At 41.6% G+C, this 23322-nt stretch overlaps 1 protein-coding gene across 8 annotated transcripts in view; it reads left to right on the top strand.

Annotated features, from left to right (window-relative positions):
- Positions 1 to 21124, top strand: part of celf4 (CUGBP, Elav-like family member 4) — a 53902-nt gene extending 32778 nt beyond the window's left edge. Inside the window, exons 3-13 of one of the 8 annotated variants that reach the window (XM_030769832.1) lie at positions 9144 to 9192; positions 12515 to 12643; positions 12895 to 12974; positions 13292 to 13432; positions 13627 to 13765; positions 14004 to 14156; positions 16177 to 16287; positions 17313 to 17375; positions 17510 to 17587; positions 18586 to 18729; positions 20997 to 21124. In XM_030769832.1, coding sequence (XP_030625692.1) covers positions 9144 to 9192; positions 12515 to 12643; positions 12895 to 12974; positions 13292 to 13432; positions 13627 to 13765; positions 14004 to 14156; positions 16177 to 16287; positions 17313 to 17375; positions 17510 to 17587; positions 18586 to 18729; positions 20997 to 21124 — 1215 coding nt within the window. Of the gene's footprint in view, positions 1 to 9143; positions 9196 to 12514; positions 12644 to 12894; positions 12975 to 13291; positions 13439 to 13626; positions 13766 to 14003; positions 14157 to 16176; positions 16288 to 17312; positions 17379 to 17503; positions 17588 to 18585; positions 18730 to 20996 lie in introns of those variants that run through there. The other 7 variants (XM_030769838.1, XM_030769839.1, XM_030769837.1 and 4 more) reach the window with 7 other exon arrangements.
- Positions 21125 to 23322: the final 2198 nt, after the last annotated feature.

Raw genomic sequence — 23322 nt, 5'->3', positions numbered from 1 at the left:
GCAGGACTATTTCTGTTGGTGACAGACAGTCCAATCCCTTGAGCCACACTAGGCTCCTGGACCTGCAAAGAGAATGTCTGCCTCGTTTAGAGAGCAGGCTTGGAGACGACCTCTCTGTCGCACAAACCTTACTGTAGGTTCCACAGGAATTATTCAGCAAACAACAATGGTTGAAAGTGTGTTTAGCTAACTTTTAATGAAACCCAGTTTATAATTCTAGGCAAGAGTCTTTGACAATCATTACGGTATCTGTAATAAATAATATAAAGAGTTTCTTGAATAAGTGCATTATTTTTTTAGACCTAGTTTTGGCATCTCAGCATCTTACAGGAAATTATTCAATCTTACAGGAGTCCCGAACAAGGTTTTATTTGGATATTTACAGGCACAATCTAAGAGAAATTTTTCACTATTAATAATGAAAATGATCCTGGGCTCTATTTGAGGAGATGCTCCGGCTCAGTTTCCAATGCCTTGGCTGCCCTCCCAGAGTCCGCCGAAGGTGTCCGCAAATTAAAGGGAGTAAATTAAGGAGCATGGAGGCGCTTCTGCTCCCATTGCACTCCCTTGAAGGGAAGGACACTATTTCATTTCTGTTCAAAGGACAAAATTTCGAAATAGCTCCTTATTTCAGCATGCTGCATTCTACACCCTACCTTGCACCTTTCTTCTCTTTTGGGGATTGTGTTTTAAATTATTAAAGATTTTAATCATTCTTTTTACAGACTGCAAACTCCTCAGCAGAGTGCTATAGGAGGTGCCGTTTGTGTTGTGAATAAATGAGGGAAATGACGTTTGAGTGTGAGGAATAAGGACTCGTGAGAAACTGCTTTGAGTGAGTGATGTTTCTCACTGTCCTTGTCTGTTCGAAGGTGAAGGCGTTTTTGCTCCATCTGTCTTTTTTGATTGTGCTTGAGGGCCTGTGTGTGTCTGTGTGTGTGTGTGTGTGTGTCTGTGCCCTTTCCAAAAACAACAATCACCCCACCCATCAGCAGATATATAATGTTCCACAGCCACGGTCCGTGTGAGGAAAGCTCTCTTTGGGAGATCGTATAATTATGGCCTTGTTTAAAGTCCCCGTGTGATCTACTCAGGATTTGGATGCAGTTTTAGCTCTTTCAGAAGTCTATCACAAGACTTGTCTCACATTGGTCGAGTGATTACTTACAACTATTCATTTAGCTGACAGTTTTTACCTTCTATGTCAGAGGTCACAGGACCTCTAGAGCCGCTTTGCTCGATGCCACATTAGCAGTGAACTGTCACGCTTTGGGTGACTGTTTAGAACTCTGCCAATGGTCCAGCATGTCTAACAGCACAAATAAATCAGCTTTGTTTTGTCTCCTCAGAAGTTACTCATATATGAGACTTTGTCTAAATCTTGGGTATGTGTTGCCATGACCCAACATTTGGTTTTCGTCTGTTGATGCTTAGCATTGATCTTGGTTTCGGGAGACCTGGTTTTACTCTTTGACAGTCTAGTCTTAATAGGTTATCCATTCACAAGGACTTGTCATTTACTTTTCGTTATCCGGTCTGGATTTGAATAAATTACTTCTTTGCCATTTATGCGTTTCAAACTAATTCAGTCGTGACCACCAAAACTACATCTATTCCCACTCAGCACTAAGCACAGGATATTTGCGGGGTGTTTCTGGGTGCTGAAACATTTTCACTGTTTGTGCTTGTTTTGAAGCTTGCTGTGACCTCAGCGTTGCCTCCGAGAAACAGCAGTTTTCTGTGTTACTCATTTGACTGACATGGTGTGAATGCACAGTAATGGTGTGTGCACACATCTATGTGTTTGTTTGTTTGTTAAAAACAGAAAGAGAGAGAGAAAAAAAAGAGAAACAGAAAAGGGGGGCGGGAAGAAATAAAGAGAGAAAATGAAAGAGAGAGAGAGAGAGAGAGAGAGAGAGAGAGAATGTCTGTTGGAGTGTTTTAGTGTGAAAGTGTAAGTGTAAGGGTTATTACTGGAGAGCTTGTGGGAGTGTATATGCATGGCGGTCTTTCATAATGAGTGCCAAAGCTAGTGCTATTCTTCCCGTTCATGTGTGAGATTTTAAGTGCCTTCATACAGAGGTGTTGTTGTGTGTGATTGTAGGTGCAAGTGTTATTGACAGACTATTATTGTCCTCTGAGTATCTGAGTAGCAGAGAGGAGACTGTATAATGGGGAGAGTAACAGCGTGACAATGCTTTTCTGATGACAACTCCTAGTTTCAGAGAGCTAAATGTAAAAGCTAAGCAATTTGGTGGGGAAGAATGGAGATGCTGAGCATGTGTCGGCTGTTGTTTTGCTTGCCGTTCTTTTGTGTCGAGTTTTCAGAGTCTGTCAGTCTGTTGGTAGCATCCGCTCTCTCCCTCTCCCTCTTCTCTTTTTTGCTCCATGTTCTATATTTAATCAGACAGGGAACTGGATGGCTGATTATGGGATGAGAGAGGAGGGTGTGAGCTGGAAAAGTGTGTGTGTGTGTGTGTGTGTTGACTGCAATGTGGAATTTTTTGTTTGTATGTGTGAATGCACACAAGCATGTTATATGCTTTCATACGTGTGTGTGTTTGTGTGTGTGTGTGTGTGTGTGTGTGTGTACCTCTGAGATAGCCTGGTGTGCTTAACTCCAGTGAACGCCAGGCAGCTCTTTTCTGTAATGATTGCTTGCTGTTGTGAGAGCGTTAAATTGTCCCTCAGGAGACTGTTAGATGTGGCCTGCTTTTGAAAATGCCACTGCAGCACGGCAGTGTCCAGCCCTCTGAGAGAGAGACAGAAAGAGAGAGAGACAGAGAGAGAGATAGAGAGAGACAGACAGAGAGAGAGAGAGACAGAGAGCTGCAAGCCTTTCAGACTTGGTTGCTGCAGGCTCTGTCTCACTTACTCAGATGATCTTTGCACTTCACTCCATCCTCGGTCACTGCATATTACAACTAGACTTATGGGTATCTAAGAATATATTTATCTCCCTTTCTTTCTTTCTCTCTCTCTCTCTCTTTCTCCTTTTCTATTCATTTATCCTTCTCCTCCAAGGAAGACAGAAATATTTCACTATTTCTCTCCCTTTCTATTCATCTCTCATTCTTCTGCCGCTCAGGGAAAAGCAACACAAGGTCATGTCCGGCTGACTACTGACTAACTGACTGACTGACTGATTGCAAACCCTCCCCCTTCTCTTAGACCACTTAAGTGATGGTAGCAGAAGGGAAGCACGCGCACACACGCACGCACGCACACACACACACACACACACACACACACACACACACACACACACATATATATATATATATATATATATATATATATATATATATATATGTATGTATGTATGTATGTATAGACATGTAGAGGACAGAAGGGGAGAGGGGAAGAGAGGCAACAAAAGCAAGTCAGACACTGTAAAGCTAATAAATAATCTCAGAGCGATTACACCAATCCTCCCATTGCCATTACCATTGTACTGGGGCAAGGGAGAGAAGACAAGAAGAGGAAGAAAAGAGACAGAGAGTCCCCAATTTGACAGCTTTTTGAGCGTGTTTTTCATTTTTTATTCATTAGATGAGTAAAAGCAAATACGGTGGAGGCAGGATTGGAGCGGCAGTTTGATTTATGCCCACTTCTGGGAGAGAAAGCAGGATTTATGGCCTTCCAACACTACGTAATCCACACTGCAAAGCCAAAGCAGTGGAGAGATGGAGAGAGGGAGCGAAAGAGAGAGGGAGTACAGTACTGAAAACATTCTGTCCTTTTTTATTGCTCCACAGTATATTCCCCTCTCCCTCTCTCTCTCTCTCTCTCTCTCTCGTGCTGTCTCCCTCCCTCTCTTGCACTCTCTCTCTCTCTCTCTGTCAGATAAATGCTCTCTTTTTATTGTCACCGCTATAATCACTGGAGGAACGTTATTGCTGCTATGTATTGCTTTCATATGTGTAATTATGTCGCGATTGGAAAGTGTGGGAGATATATAATCTGGCCTTCTAATAGATTAGCTCTCGTCTAATGAGTTCATCTTGTATGCTCATTTCCCTCTGTAGGCTTGCTGTGAATAGAAGTTAATGCATTGAGTGTTTGGCTGTGTTGCTGAAAAGGTCCAGAATACTCTTTAATAATTCTCAGTAATCAGTAACATTTAATAAATTTGCATATGGAGAGATAGGTAAACTTTATCATGCACATGCAGCTTCTGAAAGAAGAGGTCTCAGAATGTCAGTGTATTTTAATGGTCTTAATGGGCATTATTCAAATGCGGAAAATGTTGATAAGTCACAAGAGAACCAAATGCTTTTTTTTTTTGCTTTTTTTTCTACAGTTGCTTTGACTTCCCTTTAATAACCAGTGGATATTCTGAAACTCTGGTCTTACAACAAGCTCTATGTAAACTAAGGTCATGTGGAGTTCTCTGCTTTTCACAAGGACCTGTAAAAGTTTTCTCATTTTCGTTTTCTGGTTTTTTGGGGGGTTTTTTGGTAACTTCTAAACATGTGTAGTATTTTACACCTCTTGATCATTTAGTGAAAGCTTCTTTGAAGCTTTGGAAGTGTGAAATGATTCTGCAGGTGGTTTAAAATATGCAGTGTTTAATAGAGGTGATGCAGACTGTAACTGGAAGGCCTGCCTGGAGGCGCATGTCTGTTCGGAAGGTCTTACATGACATGAATTCCACCTGTTAAAGGTTTGTCCAGAATATTCTACACCTCTCTCTTTTCTCTCTTCTCTCTCTCTCTCCTTCTCTCTCCTCTGTGTGTGTACGTGTGTAAAGAGAGTGAGAGGAGGACTGTGCTGAAATAAGTGTGAGTTATGGACACCTTGAAGGTTTAATCATTTAGCAGAATCCAAATTGGAGGATACATCCGTGTGAGCAGGATTTGGAGAGGGAGAATGGTGCAAAGAGAAGAAAACCTAAAATCCAAAAAGCAATAACTGGAGCGCAAACATGGATGAAATTTATATATGAGCTGAAGTGATGTCAGAGGGAGAGGAGGGATGGAGTTTTAGTTTTATTATGTTTTTATCCAGTTTTTTTTTTTTTTTTTTGGATGCTGGAATAATACTTTGCTTTGTGCAACTCTGACAGGGTGCTGCAAGTAGAACTAGAGCAAGTATAGACTGACTGTCTTTTGTGTGTGTGTGTGTGTGTGTGTGTGTGTGTGTGTGTGCGCGCGTGTGTGTGAGTGGGTGGGTGTGTATGTGGGGGGGGGGGGGGGGGGGGGGTGCATTTATTTCTGCAGTTATGTTCGGATTTACATCTGTCAATGCCTGAATCCACAGGAATGTGCAAGCATCTACTTCTCTCTATGCATGATCTGTGTGTGTGTGTGTGTGTGTGTGTGTGTGTGTGTGCGCGCGCACACACGTGCGCATATGTGTGTGTGTATCTTATGAGTGTGTTTGTTTGTTTGTTTTTGTGCCTACATGCTGTCCGCACGTGTGTATTTTGTGTGCGCGTGTTTGTTTTTCTGCCTCCCCATGTGGTGTGTGTGTGTGTGTGTGTGTGCGCGCGTGCACACGCGTGTACATGTGTGTGTGTGCGCGCGTGTGTGTGTGGTATCTGTGTGAGGAGGACAAACTCAACCTGCGAGCTGAAGCGTGTGCTATTCATAAGTGATTTATTATACAGTCATGTCATGGTTAGAGAGGCAGCCTCTCGCTGCAGTGTGCCGGCCAGGAAGCACAGACTGTGCAGATTCATAATTTATCTTTATGTTTTTATTTAGTATTTGTTTCGCTGGCTCACGTCTTGGGCAATTCTCAGTGCAATCTGAATGGAGAACAACAAAGCCATGCCTGGGAATCCTACTAGGATTGCCTCCTGCTTCACCAGACCTGGATGAACGGTTTCATTATTTTCTCGAAAGAGAGAAAGAAAGAAAGAAAGAAAGAAAGAAAGAAAGAAAGAAAGAAAGAAAGAAAAATGACTGACTTCACTGGGAAAAAAAAGTTTCTATCAACATTTGTTATATGAATGGAGTATTGGACTGTTCATTCTCTTCACGTTAAATCTGGTGTATGAAAAAAGTAACACTTTTCCCTTAGTTTCTTAAACATTCAGGCAGAAACATAAATGTGTGCGTGTCTTTGTGGGCACATTTGTGTGCGTATTTATGCATGTGAACTTAAAATCTTTTATTTGAAATCTTTCAAACCACATTGTCATTCGAACTTTAATGAGAAATTTCTTCAAAAACAACATCAGTTTTCTGTATACTGTTCTGTCATATTTTATGCTGAGTTTCAAAAAACAGTGTTATTCCTATTGTGTTCATATAGACATTTCTGTCATATTTCTATATGCTCTTATGCTTACACTCAAGCTCCGTAACACACCGTCATAAGGTACCAGAGTTATCTTCAGTGACCCATGAACCCTGTGGTCTTGGTGGGCTTAATGGTTTTGGGATTGACCGTTGTACAGTTATTTGTCTCCCGAGCTGTTACAGCCATGTTTTGAAGGCTAAACAAACACTTATTTAGGCTGCTGTACATACCTGAAATAGTCCTTCTCCCTCAGGATTCTTTGGTCATCGATACGTAGCCCCGAGAGCTTCAGTGGTTAAAATACTGCGAACGGTTTCACGTTTTAGTGCAGCAGAGTGAACTAAGCGCCGAGTGAACTTTCTAACGGTTAAGGAATGTGTAGTTCGAAGCAGCAGTAATGTGGGGTAATGAGTTTAGCTCTCAGAGTAGAACAATAAATATTCTAAAAAAGCTACTGGTGGAACAGTGGTACGAGTATGACAGTTGGTAGGAACTCCTCGGAGAGCAGCTGCAGTTAGATTACATGTGCCTAGCTAGATTACTTCAAAACGGCCAATTGGAGGAAATAAAAATCCCTATCAATGAAGATCCAGGCATGCTAAAAAAGTAACTCCCACTCATGTGCAATTCATGTAAATGTTCATATCCGTTCAGCACACTGAATGCAGGCACATGTCACAGAATTATATAATCTACAGAACGAATCCCAGTTTACTCCATAACCATTGAAACTGCCGAGCAACGTTCGGGAACGCCTTCGCTGACGGAGAGAAAAGAACGCTGCTGGCATCGTGTCTGGCTATACGAGTGTGTGTGTGTGTGTGTGTGTGTGTGTGTGTGTTAACGTATTTCTCGTCGTTCCTTTGTGTAAAATGTTTAGGCGCAGAGTGTTTTTTTTCTCTCTCCATGAATAGCGATGTAGAGGCAAAGAGCACTGAGTTTCTGTCTTGCTCAATGGTGCCATCTAGCTGTAGCCGGAGTAAATCATTGAGCGCTGCGTTGCTCCGCATTACTCAGGTGGACAACGTTAAGAAATCAAAGAAAGAAAATCCAAAAATGTATTCCTTCAAATGCCTCTAAATATACCCTCAAATTGCAATGCTGAAATGACAGCATTTGTTTTCATAATACATACTAGGATTGTAATATCAGATTGTTTAGATATTTGAGACTGCACAGTCTAATTCATATAACCAGACACAAACACACAGAGAAAGAGAGAGAAAGAGAGAGAGAGAGAGAGAGAGAGAGAGCACAAACATAATCAGAAACAAAGCAGAAGATGTCGAGGTTGTGTATGTACAGGTTTGTGCTTACATGTGTATGAGTCTTTAAGCTGTATATATTGGTTCCATTTGATCACTGCTGTGCACTTTGGTGTGAAAGCTATTAAGAAACAACAAAGCCCCTTGTGTGTGTGTGTGTGTGTGTGTGTGTGTGTGTGTGTGTTGAGCCAGAGGAGAAATGGTTTAGTGCCAGTCTTGCCGTCAGCAGAGTGAGATACGGTAGGAGGAATACAATTAGCACACATACGGCCCAGTCCATTTGTACCAGTCAGAGGAAAACATTAAAATGTATGTGAAGATAGGCCTACTGGGAGACTGAGAGAGCAAAATGTGGGAGACTCTGACCTTGTGCTGCTCCCTGATCTATGTCCTGATCTACCTCTCTCTCTCTCTCTCTCTCTCTCTCTCTCTCTCTCTCTCTCTCTCTCTCTCGCTCTCTCTCTCTCTCTCTATCTCTCTTTCTTTCTCCATCTCTCTCTCTCTCTCTCTCCCTGTCTCTCCTTCCTTATGCATCTCTCTCACTCTCTCTCTCTCTCTCTCTCTCTGGCCTACACTGAAATAAATAATGCATCAAAACACATTAAAAACATTAGGCGGGCTTTACTGGCGATAAAAGAGGCTGATGGAGGACAGGGGAAAGAGAGTGTGTGATTAGGTCTGGAAACCAGTGAACTTTATGTAGTGAGAAGCCCCAGAGCTCTTTGTGTGGCATGGAGCCAGAGAGGCCAAACTGTATTCTCCAGTCTGATAAGAATAATGCTTTAGATGGAGCCTGGTCAGCATTAGAAATAAGTTAATGAGTATATGTTTACGTATCTGTGTGTCTGTTTGTGTGTGTGTGTGTGTGTGTGTGTGTGTGTGCGTGTGTGTGCGCAAGCACGTTTTTGTGTATATGATATTTGCAAAGGTAAGTTTCCCAGTACATTTCATCGGAACATTTTTCACAGCTGACTTTCTGACTTTATCCTGTGTTTCTTTGTTGTTGTTGTTGTTGTTGTTGTTTTGGGTTTTTTTTTTTTTTCCTTTTTTGTGTCTCCTCCCCTTGCTTGCTCTCTCCTCCCCACTGACAATGTGGTGATTGACATTATTAAAAATTGATTGGAGCCAACCGTTTCACAGCTTGCATGTATTATTGAGCTGTAGTTGGCTGGGAACCTGCACAAATGATGGTGGAGCAATGAAATGCTTTCAGATGGTGGAAAGGTTGTTCAGGGTTTTAGTCCAAGATTGGAATGTAGACCACACAAGCAACTACACATTAGGAACACATACTCTAAATCTAACACACACACACATACAAACACTTGAGAGAATCGTTCCTGTGAATAGATTCATGTGTTATCTAATTTCCTGTCTTTCTCTCGCTCTCTCTCTCTCTCTCTCACTCACACACACACACGCACACACACATACACACGCACGCACTCACACACTTACAAAAACAAGATACTCTACTGAGACTCAATACACGCTCTGTGAAAAATGTGTTTACTGTACAGTCTTTTTATTTTCAATGAAAAAATTTTAAACTGTATGTGTCTCTCTTTCCTTCCTCTCCTTCTGTCTCTTTCCTCCCCCCCCCCCCTCTCTCTCTCTCTCTTTGTGCAGATGAACAGACCGATCCAGGTGAAGCCAGCAGACAGTGAGAGCAGAGGAGGTAGTGTTCCACTTTTTTTTTCTTTTTTTTTTTTAACGTGTCTGTCGTCTTAAATCACTGTCACCATTACCAGTCTGTGTCAGTGCGACTCCCATTCTTGAGTGTCATATTTAATGGCGAAGCTCAATGAGAGATGACAAGCCTACAGGACCCAGAGGAGCCAGACTCCTCACTGGAGCAGCGTTACATAAACGCCGGTCACTCCGCCCACCCCCCAGCACCCCCCACCCCACCCCCCCTTTCCTCGGGCTCCCTTTGTTTGCTTTCGGAGACGTTTTTTATATTCATATGCAGAACAGAGTGCTGCGGATGTGCTGATAACAGAGCACAGAGAGAGAGAGGGACTGAGTGAAAGAGAGAGAGAACGAGAGTGAGAGTGAGAGAGAGAGAGAGAGAGAGAGAGAGAGAGAGGATTGGGAGAAGAAGAGAGGAGAAGATAGTTTGGTTGGGGAGAATTGCTTGTCTTCCTCTCCCTTCTTGGTGTGGTATTCCCTAACAGGGATTGATGGATTCATGGAGAGGCAGAGACAGGCACATTGTTGGAGAGCTAGAGATAGATGCAGCTTGTCCTCTCTTCCGCCGTCTCCTTCCATCTCTCTATCTCTTGCCATACGCTCCATTCTCTAATTGAAGGCATCTTCTCTTACTCACACTTGACAGATCAATTGTCTTTGTGGCACTGGATAGCCAAATTTATCCCACATTTAGCCTTTTAAAAATGCCTTATCCATCCTCTGAAAAGACAGCCATCTCAAAACCGATACCCAGTCCTTGCCAAAGCTTCTACCCGGTCATTACGACAAGACGCGGAGAGATGGAGAGAGAGAAGTAGAGGTCACAGTGACTCAGGGCCAGAGGAAGCGAGGAACAGATGAAGACTAAGAGTTGTAGAGAGAGGAGGAGGTCGAAACAGGAGTAAGATGAGGATGGATGGAGGGAGGAATTAGAGAATGCAGATGGAGAGACACACAGTGGAGGTAACTGAGAAGGATTAAAAAAAAGAAAAGAAAGAAAAAGAAAACAGGGAACTTGTCCTTCCAAACAAAATAGGCATTCTCATAACAGGCTCCCTCTCTCATTACTGTGGAGAGAGCCATAAAAAGGTCCCTCAAGGTGAAGTGGCCGATGCTAGCTCTCTAAAAGAAAAGTGTTTAAACTGCCACTTTTTTTGTTTTTTTTATTTCACCCGAAGCTTATAAACTGTCCAGATCCGTAGCCACTATTCATAAACTATGCTCCTTAAAATGTTTTTTTACATTTCAGTAGAAAGGGTTGAATGAGAAATAAATATTTGACGTTGTTCATACATGATCTGTATCATCTACAGATATAAGTGTGTTTGAGATTTTTTGTTTGTTTGTTTGTTTGTTTGTTTGTTTTGGTTTGGGTTTTTTTTTTTTTTTTTGGAAAAACAAGAGCAGTAATAGCCGCTTTACATCTAGTTTTTGGTGTTGATGTCATGCCCTGTGCAGATACAATGGATTACAACAATTAGTTGTTGTCGGATACAAGTAATTGTAACTTATTGCAAGATGTTAGCACGCCATTACACATTGATAAATTTTGCCTTTACACATAAACTATAGCATTTTATCATAAGTAGTTTTATTAAAGCCGTGCCCACGGGTAAATACAATATTATTAAAACATAATACAATATTATGGTACTATTAGAACTTAGTAATAATAATAATAATAATAATAATAATAATAATAATAATAATGAATGTAATTCAAAAACTGGTGGATGAATTATGGAAGAAAGGAAAAGAAAAGAAAAGAAAAGAAAAAAGAAAAGAAAAGAAAGGTTCTGTTTTTGGTATGGATAAGACATTGCTCTTGACCAGTTTGGACATGTCATGCAAACTTCTTACAGTCTATCAGTAGAGCGCTCACAGGGACTTAAATGGCCAAGGGGCTTGTATTGATTTACCTTCAGATTCACTCTCTCACTCTGTCTCACTGAGACCTTTTTCCCTGTAAGACACCATCTGCTTTTTAGCAGCCCTTCTGGAATCCCTGAACATCGGCCATCTTTAGTGCATTTAGTACGTGTAATTCAAGTGTGTGCGTGCATGTGTGTGTGTGTGTGTGTGTGTGTGTGTGTGTGTGTGTGTGAAAGAGAGAAGGTGATACGTGGACCACACTTGTAAACACTGCCTTCCATGTGAGGCCAGGGTGGAGATTAGTCTTGTTGACTGGGCAAGGACACTCTGACAAGCAGCAGTAGCAGTCTGACTGGACCCTACACACACCTACAAACACACACACACGCGCACACACACACACACACACACACACATAAACACACATACACACACATACACGCACACACGCACAGCAAGTCCTCATTAATATCTCTACTGCCTTGTCATTCTGCACGCTCGAACGCGTGTGCACAAGTAAACACACACACACACACACACGCACGCACACATATTCACTAGACAGTGTATGTTCACAACCAGGCATACACTGAAAGAGAAAAACACAGTTACCAGCCTCTTACGACATGGTACAATACATGCAGTCACACACACACACACAGACACACACACACAGATAAACAGCCCTCTGGGACTTTGTCTATGTGTCCATTAGTTTCACTATGTGTTTTTGGGTGTGTGTGTTCTTTTTTTTTTGCATGGACTAATTACATCATATCCACCTATCAAATGGAAATGCCCTGACAGAGTACCGCATGGCTCATTTTATATTCCTACCCCAGGGCTTCACACACGCAGCACTGACATAGCAATTATGACTTAATGAAATTCTGAGACAATGCACCTTTTGTTCCTCTTATCCTGATCTGTAATTTAATAATGTCGCTATAAACAGCCAAATAAAAGTACAAACAATAAACAAAAGCTCCAGAGGATCTGAGGTCCACAAGGCCGTGGTTTCTCATACACAAAGCCATTCCATTAATATTTCTCATTAATGCACAGCCTATTGACGCTCTTGAGACTGTTTGTTAGTTTTCTTTTTGTTTTCAGAAAACAGCACATGACAAGTTCATTAAACAAAAAAAAAAAAACAAAAAAAAAAGGAGATGAGTTTAATCAGACCAATCAGTGTTTTTAGTAGGGGAGCTGATTTTGAGATAAGGATAAACTTCTTTTTTTTTTTAATGAAAGTTATAAAAATGGTGATTGCTCTTTTAGCTGCTTTAGCTCTATTTATGAATCTCCGGAGGTTGTGTTTTACTGCTGTATCCTCATTAAGGTGTACTGACGTACAGTAACGATGGCTATAGCTGTCTGAATGTGCCTGGTTTCTCTCCACGAGGAAGGGAATGACCTGATTTTCTTTGTTTCAGAAGATAGAAAACTCTTTGTGGGCATGTTAAACAAACAGCAATGCGAGGACGATGTGCGACGCCTTTTTGAGTCCTTCGGCAGTATTGAGGAGTGCACCATTCTCAGAGGGCCTGATGGAAACAGCAAAGGTCAGAACATGGTTCCTTTACGAGTGCTGTGCTCAACGTTGCATCATAATGTTCTAGTTCGCAGTGTAAAATGGCAACGTAGCCAAAAATTTGTGACTGGAACATAATTAGTGCTGTGATAAGTCTGGAAAAAAAATCAATGAGACAGAAGAAATTTCTAGCACAGGACTTTTTTTTTTTCTTTTTTAACATCAAAATTTTATAACTAGTTTTTGACTAGTTTTTTTTTCCTGGCTCTGTCTGTCTCTTAGGCTGTGCTTTTGTGAAGTACTCTTCTCATGCTGAAGCCCAAGCCGCAATCAGTGCACTACACGGCAGCCAAACCATGCCCGTGAGTACTGACTATGTCCCTACTGTGGCAGTTATCTGAGCCGTCCACAGCTATATCTGAAATTTTTGCTCATGCGGTATATGTGTGTGTATATGTGTGTGTGTGTGTGTCTGTGTGTCGGTATGTCTGTGTGTCTGCGTATCTGCGTGTCTGTGTGTCTGCGTGTGTGTCTGCGTGTGTGTCTGTGTGTGTCTGTGTGTCTGTGTGTCTGCGTGTGTGTGTGTGTCTGTGTGGGTCTGTGTGTCTGTGTGAATGTGTGTGTGTGTGTATGTCTGTGTGTGTCTGTGTGTCTGTGTGTCTGCGTGTGTGTTTGTCAGGGCGCCTCCTCCAGTCTGGTTGTGAAGTTTGCAGACACAGATAAGGAGCGCACTATCCGGCGCATGCAGCAGATGGCTGGTCAGATGGGCATCTTCAACCCCATGGCCTTGCAGTTTGGAGCTTATGGAGCTTACGCACAGGCAAGAGCTATTTCTCTCTTCCTGTCTCTCTCTCTCTCTCTCTCGCTCTCTCTCTCTTTCTTTCTCTCTCTCATACACACTCACTCTCTCTCTCTCAATCACTCAATCTCTCCTTTTCCACATTACATTTTTGTCATTACCTTCATGCTAATTCTGCCCCCCGCCCCCTTTCTGACTGTCTGTCTCTCTCTCAGGTGCAGCAGCAGGCAGCATTGATGGCATCAGTGGGGCAGGGTGGGTACCTCAGTCCTATGGCAGCGTTTGCTGCTGCTCAGATGCAGCACATGGCCACCATCAACGGCCTGCCGGGAGCTCCCATGACCCCCACGTCAGGTGAGACACACATGCACTCTCACCCCTGGTCCTTCACAGTGACCTGTAACAGATTTTACAATCCCAGTAATGTATTTTAGAATGGATTTATTCTGAATTTTTGAAATACTTGAGAAGAAGTAATAATAATAATAATAATAATAATAATAATAATAATAATAATAATGAAAGTAAGATTACTAGATCAACAGAAAATGACTATAACTCTCTCTTTCATCCTCTCTGTCCATGCTATTAGGAGGAAGTACGCCCCCAGGCATCACTGCTCCCACGGTGACCAGTATCCCCTCACCAATCAGTGTGAACGGATTCACAGGACTGCCCCCTCCTCAAGCCAATGGCCAACCACCCGCAGAGGCTGTCTTCACCAACGGAATCCATCCCTACCCAGGTATTATTCACAACCCACAGGCACACACACACACGCGCACACATACACACACCCACACACCCACACACACATATTATACAATTGATTTTTCAATTTTTTGATAATATATTTCATCTGAACCTGGTGACCCCACTGCCCTTAATCTACATAATCCCTTTCTCTGTTATTAATGAATGAATTAATGAACAGATGAGTAACAGCAGTCTAAATCTAAATGAGGACATGAGCAAGATTACATTATTTGGTTAAAAATTTTACATTTGCGTAAAAATAGCACAAAATTGCATTCCAGTTCAGGCACGCACCGAACCTCGCAAAACCAACACCGTCCCATTTTAGTGAAAGGAGACCTTTTTAAGTAAACAGGATGTAGAAAAGGGACACACATCCATTTTTAACCACCTTGACTGTTGTAATTTCCTGTTCACTGGATTACCAAAGCCCAAAAAACTATTTAAAAAACAAAAACTACAAATAATTCAGGGTGTTGCAGCTAGAAATCCAAAAAAAAAGTCTAAAAAAAAGAGAGAGAGAGAGAAACAGAAAGAGAGAGAGAGAGAGAGTAAGCTACGTCAGCTCTGTAAGAATCACACTGATTCCCTGTGACTTTTATTTTACTTACAGACAAAGCACTGAATGGATAAATACTTGCATGAATATTGATTGTTTGCTGTCTTAACCCCCTGCTAAGGCTCTTAGATTCTTCAATACCATTATTTCCAATGTTCCTAATGTAAAAAAAAAAAAAAAAGACACACACACACACACAGTAGTCAATAGGAAGCTTTTAGTTTTTATTCAGCCAAATGGAGGAACACAATACACATCAGCATTAGAGAAGCAAGCTCAGTTGGCATCATTATTTATTTTTGACTTTAGCTTTTAATTAGTCTCTCTGTGTGTTTCTAATTTTAAATGTCACTTGTGACACTTCTGTGGATTATTGTGGTCTGTTATTTTTCTACTGTGGCTTTTATTTTTTTTTTTTGTTAATATCTTCCTATTTTGAATTTTTTTTAAATCTACTTTTGCAACATTAGTGTGAAACACTTGAAAACACTATTTTGCATGATCTACAGCTTATTACTTTGAGTATTATGATGAGTTTTAGTATCGGCAGTTTTACTCTATCTATAAAGATTCTCAGAGCTATGCTTTATTATTATTTAAATGTAATTCAGTGAGTGTTGTACAATGATATTTCTTTATGTAAACCATCCATTCATATATCTATGACACATATCATTTAGTATCTCGTCAGTGTATCCCCCCAGTAATCCTAAAGATGAAACATTTGGCTTACATTTGGCTTAATTAAGGGGAACTAAATAGGTTTACTTCTAGATGTTCATATTAATTTATCTGTAGACTATAATTACTCCATAAATTGAATTGTGCAAAAGCTATCACCAATTGTTTATATCTCTAGTGGTTTACCTGTGTTCTTAACCAAATCATATTTAAAGTTATAATCTCAGTGCCGTATTCACTTGTTCCTGTGTTAATGATGTGCAACATTTACGAAGAGTCAAGTCATTATGATCACTACTGCATACATATGTGGTTTTGGAAGCCCCTTATGATTCTCCAATGGTGTTATTACATTATCCATGTTTTTATTTTCATGTTTATATATATATTTTATGGTTTCTATATTCTATTTTCTGTTTCACCTTCAAATATGTCTAATGCTGCGCACCATGTATTGTAGAGAATATTATGGTTACGCAATTGTCAGTAGTCCTTGCATGTGTAAAAAGGTGGGAATGAAGAAGAATCTTCACGCTAGAAGATTTAGAAGCTAGGAGCGTCATGCTATTTGTCTGAGAGCTTTAGCTCAGTTCAGTCTTAGATGAGTGTGTGTCCGACTGTGCCATAATCAGAGCTCAAAAACTCCTACAAGTTTGAGTGTGCTCGTGGTCTCGTCTCGGTGGAGGAGGACAGCTCTGTGATGCTGGTGAGGTTATGCAAAGTTCTCCAGAGATGAAGAGAAAATGTGTTTTTCCTCGCTATCTCCCAGTTTTACAGGAGGTGGTTTTTAGGGAGGACTCGGAGAAGGGCGGATTGGGCGTGGCTCAACGGAGTTGTTTTGGTGTTCAGGGAGGCTGCTTCCTCTCCTCTCTCTCTGAAGGTACCCTTTGCCCCTCATCCCTCCATTCATGTGAAACAAAACCCCTCAGTGTCACCTGTAGCACTGCATCAGTGTGCTAGTTTTTGGTACCGTGGGATATGTGTGTGTAAGTGCTTTTTGTGTTATTTCATTTGTGTATGTGTGTTTGTGTGTGTGCGCTTGACAGAAGAAAACTACACAGACAAAATTAAACGACATGTGAACTATGTTCGTGCTATATTTGTGGTGTTAGTGTGGTCATTGCCTGCATGCGTGTTCCAGACATCTCGGTAACGTTTTATTGGTTGTCGTGATAGCGAAAAAGCACAATAATCTGTCACAGATCTGATGTTATTCCTTGATATAAGACAACCCCTGTGTTCTAGATGATTCCATATCCTCCTTTCTCCGGCCAAAATGAGTTCAAAATCAAAGAGCTCAAATACAGTGGAGTCTTTAATCAGTGAATGAGGGGAGTTGTGCTTTGCTGAGTGTTGGCTAGTGTGTCCTGAAATAGCAGCGTGTTTTTTGGGGCTGGAGCCAGATCAGGGCAGGGCGGCTGGCTTTTATTACTGCTGGGGCTCAGACTTGATTGATGTGTTGTGTGGAGGTGTAGATCTATATTGCTCTTGGTGAACTCGCGGGCTGTCGTTAGAACTTTCCAGCACTGTGGAAACTTTTGGCAGAGCTTTTGCTGTGTCCCACCACTTAATTGTTTGGGGAGGATGGTGCAAGGGTAGGGCAGAGAGAGAGAGAGAGGGAGAGAGAGAGAGAGAGAGAGAGGGAGAGAGAGAGAGAGAGAGAGAGAAAGGTAAACTCACTCAGAGTTTCCTTGCTCATTCAAACTCTGTATTCTGTATCCGGTCTCACTCTCTCACCTCTCTCTTCTTTTTCTCTCTCTTCATGTCTTTCTCTCACTGTCTCTCCCTCTCTCTCACTGTCTCTCCCTCCCTTAATCTCACTGTCTCCCTCTCCTTCTCCTTCTCATTTTCCTTCTCTCTCTCTCTCTCTCTCTCTCTCTCTCTCCCCCCCGTCTCTCTCCACAGCCCAGAGTCCCACCGCAGCTGATCCCCTGCAACAGGCTTACGCTGGCGTCCAACAATATGCAGGTCTGTAGCTGAGCCTGTGTGTGTGTGTGTGTGTGTGTGTGTATCAATAAACATCATTAACATACATGAATGCTATCCGTAAGGGCCGATCTCCACGTGTATCTGACACGGTGCGTACGTGTGTGTCTCAGCAGCCTACCCAGCTGCATATGGACAGATCAGCCAGGCGTTTCCCCAACCTCCTCCCATCATTCCCCAACAGCAGAGAGAAGGTGAGAACTACTCTGACACATTATCCATGTCTAAACCATGCCGTCTCCACACCCTCCATACATCCATCCACACACACCAAGCAACTCCTCCGACATACGTAGGAGCGAATGTTACAGTCCTCAATAGGACATCAGCACTCAACGACACGAAGCACTCTTAGCTCTGACGCTATTTAGACAATGTGACAACGTCTCTATAAAATCTTCATGAAAACGTTTCATTCCTTTATTATTTTTTAATCCGTAGTGAGATCGGATATGAATTGTACATCTGGTGTTTGATGTTATCTGTGTGCCTGTGACTTTGCCTCCCTCCAGTGGCTGAGAAAAGAGGTCCTTGCTCCAGAGGCGACTGTAAATGAGCGCGACTCCTTAAGCCATCTATAATCTTGCAATTCAGTTGCTTCCTCAACGCATCTTATACGTCTAAGATTATGCTGAAAAAGTCTGCAGGAACAGCTCTGAATGAAATCTCTGCTTGATCTCTGTGTGAAAGTTTAGGGAGCTATACCATCTTTAGAACAAGACTCTAAATCAGAAGTAACTAAATCAGAAAATGGGCATTGCTGTGTTGCTCTGAATCTCTGTCTCTTTGTTAGAACTAGCATCTTACTCAGCGCCAAGGGACGCGCTCCTCTAATTCCTTCTTTTATGTCTTCCCTTCCTTCTCACTCCTCCTCTCCTTCTTTTCTCCTCCCTGAATGCCTCCCTCCATTACTTCATAATTCCCCTCATCTTCTTACCCTGATCCCATCCCCCCCCTGTCTCTCTCTCTCTCCCTCTCTCTCTCTCCCTCTCTCTCTCTCTCTCCCTCTCCCCCTCTCTCTCTCTCCCTCTCCCCCTCTCTCTCTCTCTCTCTCCCTCTCTCTCTCTCTCTCTCCCTCTCCCTGCTCTCTCTCTCTCTCCCTCTCTCTCTCTCTCTCCCTCTCTCCCTCTCTCTCTCTCTCTCTCTCTCTCTCTCTCCCTCTCTCTCTCTCTGAATCTCCCCTTTTCTGCAGGACCAGAAGGTTGCAACCTGTTCATATACCACCTCCCTCAGGAGTTTGGGGATGGAGAGCTGATGCAGATGTTCCTGCCATTCGGTAATGTCATCTCCTCCAAAGTGTTTGTGGATCGGGCGACAAACCAAAGTAAATGCTTTGGTGGGTAAAAATGATAATAAAACACATGTAAAGATTATAATCATTCTTATTCTCTCACTATTAACTTTCTACTTCATTTCCTTACCACAGCAGTTTTTTGGAGGGAGGAAAAAAAAAAAACGAGAAAATGAGAAGAATATAGCTTCTTTAGTTAAGAGATCAGAGAATGACATAAGACCTGAGGGGAGAATATATACAGAGGAATATGATGTGTTTGATGTGCCCTACTTGTGACAAATGGGAGGCTCTGTATTCTAATTAATATTATCTCAGACTAAAATAGAAGATTCTTTACTTATCAGCAGCTGTGTACGCATGAATGCACCCAGTCTTACTTGATTTGAAATGAGGAAAATCCTCATAGTTCATAAGAAGCCTTTGATAGACCTAACTGAAAAAAAAAATGGCATGCTGAAATGCTGAGCTAGCTGAATTAAATGTGCTAGCTTATGCTTCTGCTGGTAAAAAAAAAAAAAAAAAGAAAGAAACCCGTAAGACAGATTCCCGTAGCCACTGATATCAGTCCAGCAGAAGCTTTCTGCTTTCGATCCGTCCGTTTGGGTCCCGGCCTTGATGCAATTTGTAAACCTTCCAACCCGTTTGAAACGCAAAATTTGAAACGCACCTTTTTAAGGATCGCTTTAATGGACCTGTTTTCCACTCTCGTGACAAGAATTAGTAACACAGACATGTAGACAAACTTACGCATGCAAGACTAAGCTCTAACCAAATTTGATTTCAGAGAATCTGATAGTAGTAGAGGATAGAATATCATTAAGGTACCTTGTACAAAGTCAGTAATTAGGTGTGCAGTGGTGCTTAAAGGGGAGGGGGGAGGGCGTGAGTATTTGGTCTCACAATTCCATTTTATAAAGGGTCTATGTCATCGTAAATACTATTTGTGAATTCTATCGTATCTATACTACCCTTTCTAACCACGATATTCGTGATTATATGATCATTTATTACATAAATGAAATGTCTCTCTAAATGTAAACGAGGGGGCTAGTTTTCTTTTTCTTTTTTTTTTTTTAACAAACTCAGCTCATTCATCCACCATCTCTTCCAATATAAACACCTCTGAGATGACACACAGCTCAAAAAGCAGCGTTACTTTCTGAGGAGAACAAATTGGTTAAATGTCTGATAAAGAGATGGGTACCAGAGGTTTGGTAAGCCCAAAGGAAGACTAAGCGCATGTGTGATCGCTAATGAACACCAGCGCTGTTGACAGTTGACTTAGTTTTGAGGCATTGCCATAGCAGATACCAGAGTGCGAGCACTTATAGCCGGAAAACTGAGGTGGCCCCTGTTAATACAAAGAGGCCAAATGGACTTTTCCTGTGGTTAAACACTCACAGCAGTAACCCAAAGCACATTTCTCAAAAGAAAAAAAAACCAAACTTTAGTTGTGTGCAAACTACAAGTGCAAACAAGGACAAACACTGAAAGTTAGCTCTGTAGAGATGTTTTCTCATTGCGGGGCTGCTTTTTGAAAACAGAGACGCTTTGCAAAATTTTTCAAAAAGGCTCTGATAATGTACGTTACTGAGGCAGGGCAGGTTTGCTTTAAAGACTTTGATCTATACAACGTCCATCAGAATCCCTGATTCCACATAACCATTGTACCAACTGTCCAATCAGGATTTTTGAAAAAAAAAATTATAGATTTTGTGCCCTGTGCTTTGCTTTACTGTTTGGCTTTACTGTGAAACTCACAGTGAAGTTACCCTAGGCACTGAAAGTCTTTTTATAGTGTGTTGTAGGTTTGCATGTTGATGTGCTGTTGGTTATTTGTATGATATTGTATGCTGTTTTATGGAGTCGTTTTGTGCATAGTTTTCCTTTTCCTCTGTGTTGAGAAATGATTTGACTTCTGAATTTGTCGGATTGACTCAAGTAACTTGTGTTTGATGCACCTCTCTCTGTTTTCTCTTTCCTCCACTTTCATCTCGTACTCTCTCTTGCTCTCTCTCTCTTCCTGTCTTTGTTGTGTTTGCCCTTCGTCTAAACCGTTTTCTCTCGTTTTTTTTTGTTTTGTTTTCTTTTGATTTCCATTGTTCCCTTGATTTCCACCTTTGTTGTAAAACTGCATCGTATTCACGTGTCTTTCATTCCTTTTCTGTCTCTTTCTCTCTACTCTCACATCTTCCTGGTGCTAACCTGTCGGCCTTTTTCTGTCTGCATCTCTCTTTCTCTCTCTCTCTCTCTCTCTCTCTCTCTCTCTCTCTCTCCCTCGTTCTCTGTCTCCCTCTGCCCTGCCGTAGGCTTTGTGAGCTTCGATAATCCAGGCAGCGCCCAAGCTGCCATTCAGTCTATGAACGGCTTTCAGATCGGCATGAAAAGACTCAAAGTGCAGCTGAAGAGGCCGAAAGATGCCAACCGCCCATATTAGCCCCCCCCCTCCTCCCCGCCCCTGACCCTGGGGGCAAACGCCGTCGCTGGACACAGGGAACAACAGGTCCGTACGAAAGCTGCCGCGCGTGAAAACACATTTCTTTGTGTTCCGCTCTGTGTTTGATAAAACGGCATTAAGTTGAGACCGCGCTGATGCCGTGGTCCTTATGCTAAATATATGAGATTTGAATCTAAGCGGCTCGGTATTTTCATTATGAGGGAATTTGATTAGAAAAGGCTGTTTTGTGCGTGGAGTCTCTTCTCGTCCCTTGTAGTGAGTGTTCTCTGCAAAGCAGAGCAGCTATGAGTGGAGTAAGATTAGTGCTCTCTGTGGCCTACATGTATCTCATATCTCTTTCCTTCTCTCATCTCTTCATCCAAATGATGATGGAGAATCAATGCCGTGGCATTAATTTATCCTGCTGATGTCTTTAACTGGGCCAAGTTATTACCTACTTACACAGCTGGTGGAGCATTGGCGGCTCTTTTCTGCAGGTAGAATGCGGTTCACAGCATGACTCCGGCACATCACAGTATAATCCTGACTAAAACTGCCGCTAGAAATGCTCAGTAAACTCCAAAAGGCACAGAAGAGCCTCCATGCACTCTTGAACTTAATAAGCTCTGACTTTTTGAATGAATATATCAGTATTGAGTGAGTAACAAATTCATCTGTGTCTTTCTTTTGTAGGATTTGTAGAGTTGGGACACATGTTGATAACATGAAAAATGGTTTTTTTTTGTTTTTTTTTTTGATATATAAGAAAACAATGGAACAAGATCAATGGGGGCTGACAAAGAAGCGCAGCTAGAGGAAGGGCTGGACCTATAGCTGCATGACATAGACCATTTCTGGGCTCGACAGACCTTACGGACTTCAGCGGAAACTTCAGGGAGCCTTGGCGTTTTAACCACCTTATTGGACTCCCTCCCTGAATACCCCATTCTGCCTGGCTGAAGCCCTTCTCATAGGACCACATGGAAGTACTGTTTAAAGCCGACTCACACACACACACACGTACATACACACACACACACACACACACACATACACACATACACAAAAAGCTACAAAAAATGAAATAATCCCTTTGAACAGCCTCAGAAGAAACGGACAAGAAGTATTTTAAAAATGGAAGAAAAAAAAAACTTTTTAAAACTGATGTACTGACACTTTTAGGGGGAAATGATGTAATTAGGGATTTGTCTTTGAGGAAATCACTTTTTAAAGAATCGTTTTAGAAACACACACACACACATACACACACACACACAAACATGAACTCACACACATATACATACACATATACACATAAACACACAAAACACACAAACACAAACTTTTTGGAAAAGAGTGAGAACTTTCCGGAGGATTCAGGACACAAAGTCTCTTTGTTTTGGGATGGCCATCTTAAACTCGGAGTGCCTGCCCGTTTCCAGGGGCCTGAGCTGCCAGCTAGAGCGGCTGCGCCCGTCCTCTGGGAGGCTTACCTGTCATTCCTTAGCTGTTTAGGGACCAAAAGACCAAACCTTTTTATTGCTAAAGGACTTGTAGCTGTAACATACTCGGACCACTGCATCTCTTTTGCTGTGCCAATCGGTTTAAAGAGTTGTATTTAAAAAAAAAATGTACAAGTAGAATATATATATATATATATATATATATATATATATATATATATATATAAATGCATACATATAGATTGCTGATATGCTTTTGAATACTGGCAAAACTATTTCAGATGGCCCATTGGGGTCCCTCACTCCGCTAGTTTACAATTACCGCTCAAAATGAAAATATTTATTTTTCTTCCTCTTCTCATTTCCTCTTTGGTGAGATGACGGATGCATGGGAAGGGTTGTTCCATATCACAGCCTTACCTTTTATATCTTAACATCCTGACCTTGTAGTTAAGATTCCATCAAAAAGGTTTGAGCGATACAAACTTGTTTATATTTACCGTACATATAATAATGTATATGTATAGCAAACGATCAAGCAAGATGTATTCGTATATATATATATATATACACACACATAGGGTATATATATATATGGATACATAGATATTAATCCCAAAATTCATATATGTATTTATATGCATATATTTTATATGTCTGTATATATAGAACGGCTATTGAATCTGTAGAGCTGTAATTTTTTTGTAGATTTTAGCCGGAGTTTGAACCACTGCT

Source organism: Chanos chanos, chromosome 3, assembly GCF_902362185.1.
Source record: "Chanos chanos chromosome 3, fChaCha1.1, whole genome shotgun sequence".
In the NCBI taxonomy this organism is placed as follows: domain Eukaryota; kingdom Metazoa; phylum Chordata; class Actinopteri; order Gonorynchiformes; family Chanidae; genus Chanos; species Chanos chanos.
The sequence above is the reverse complement of the archived record's forward strand: the minus strand, read 5'-3'. Positions and strand labels throughout refer to the sequence as shown.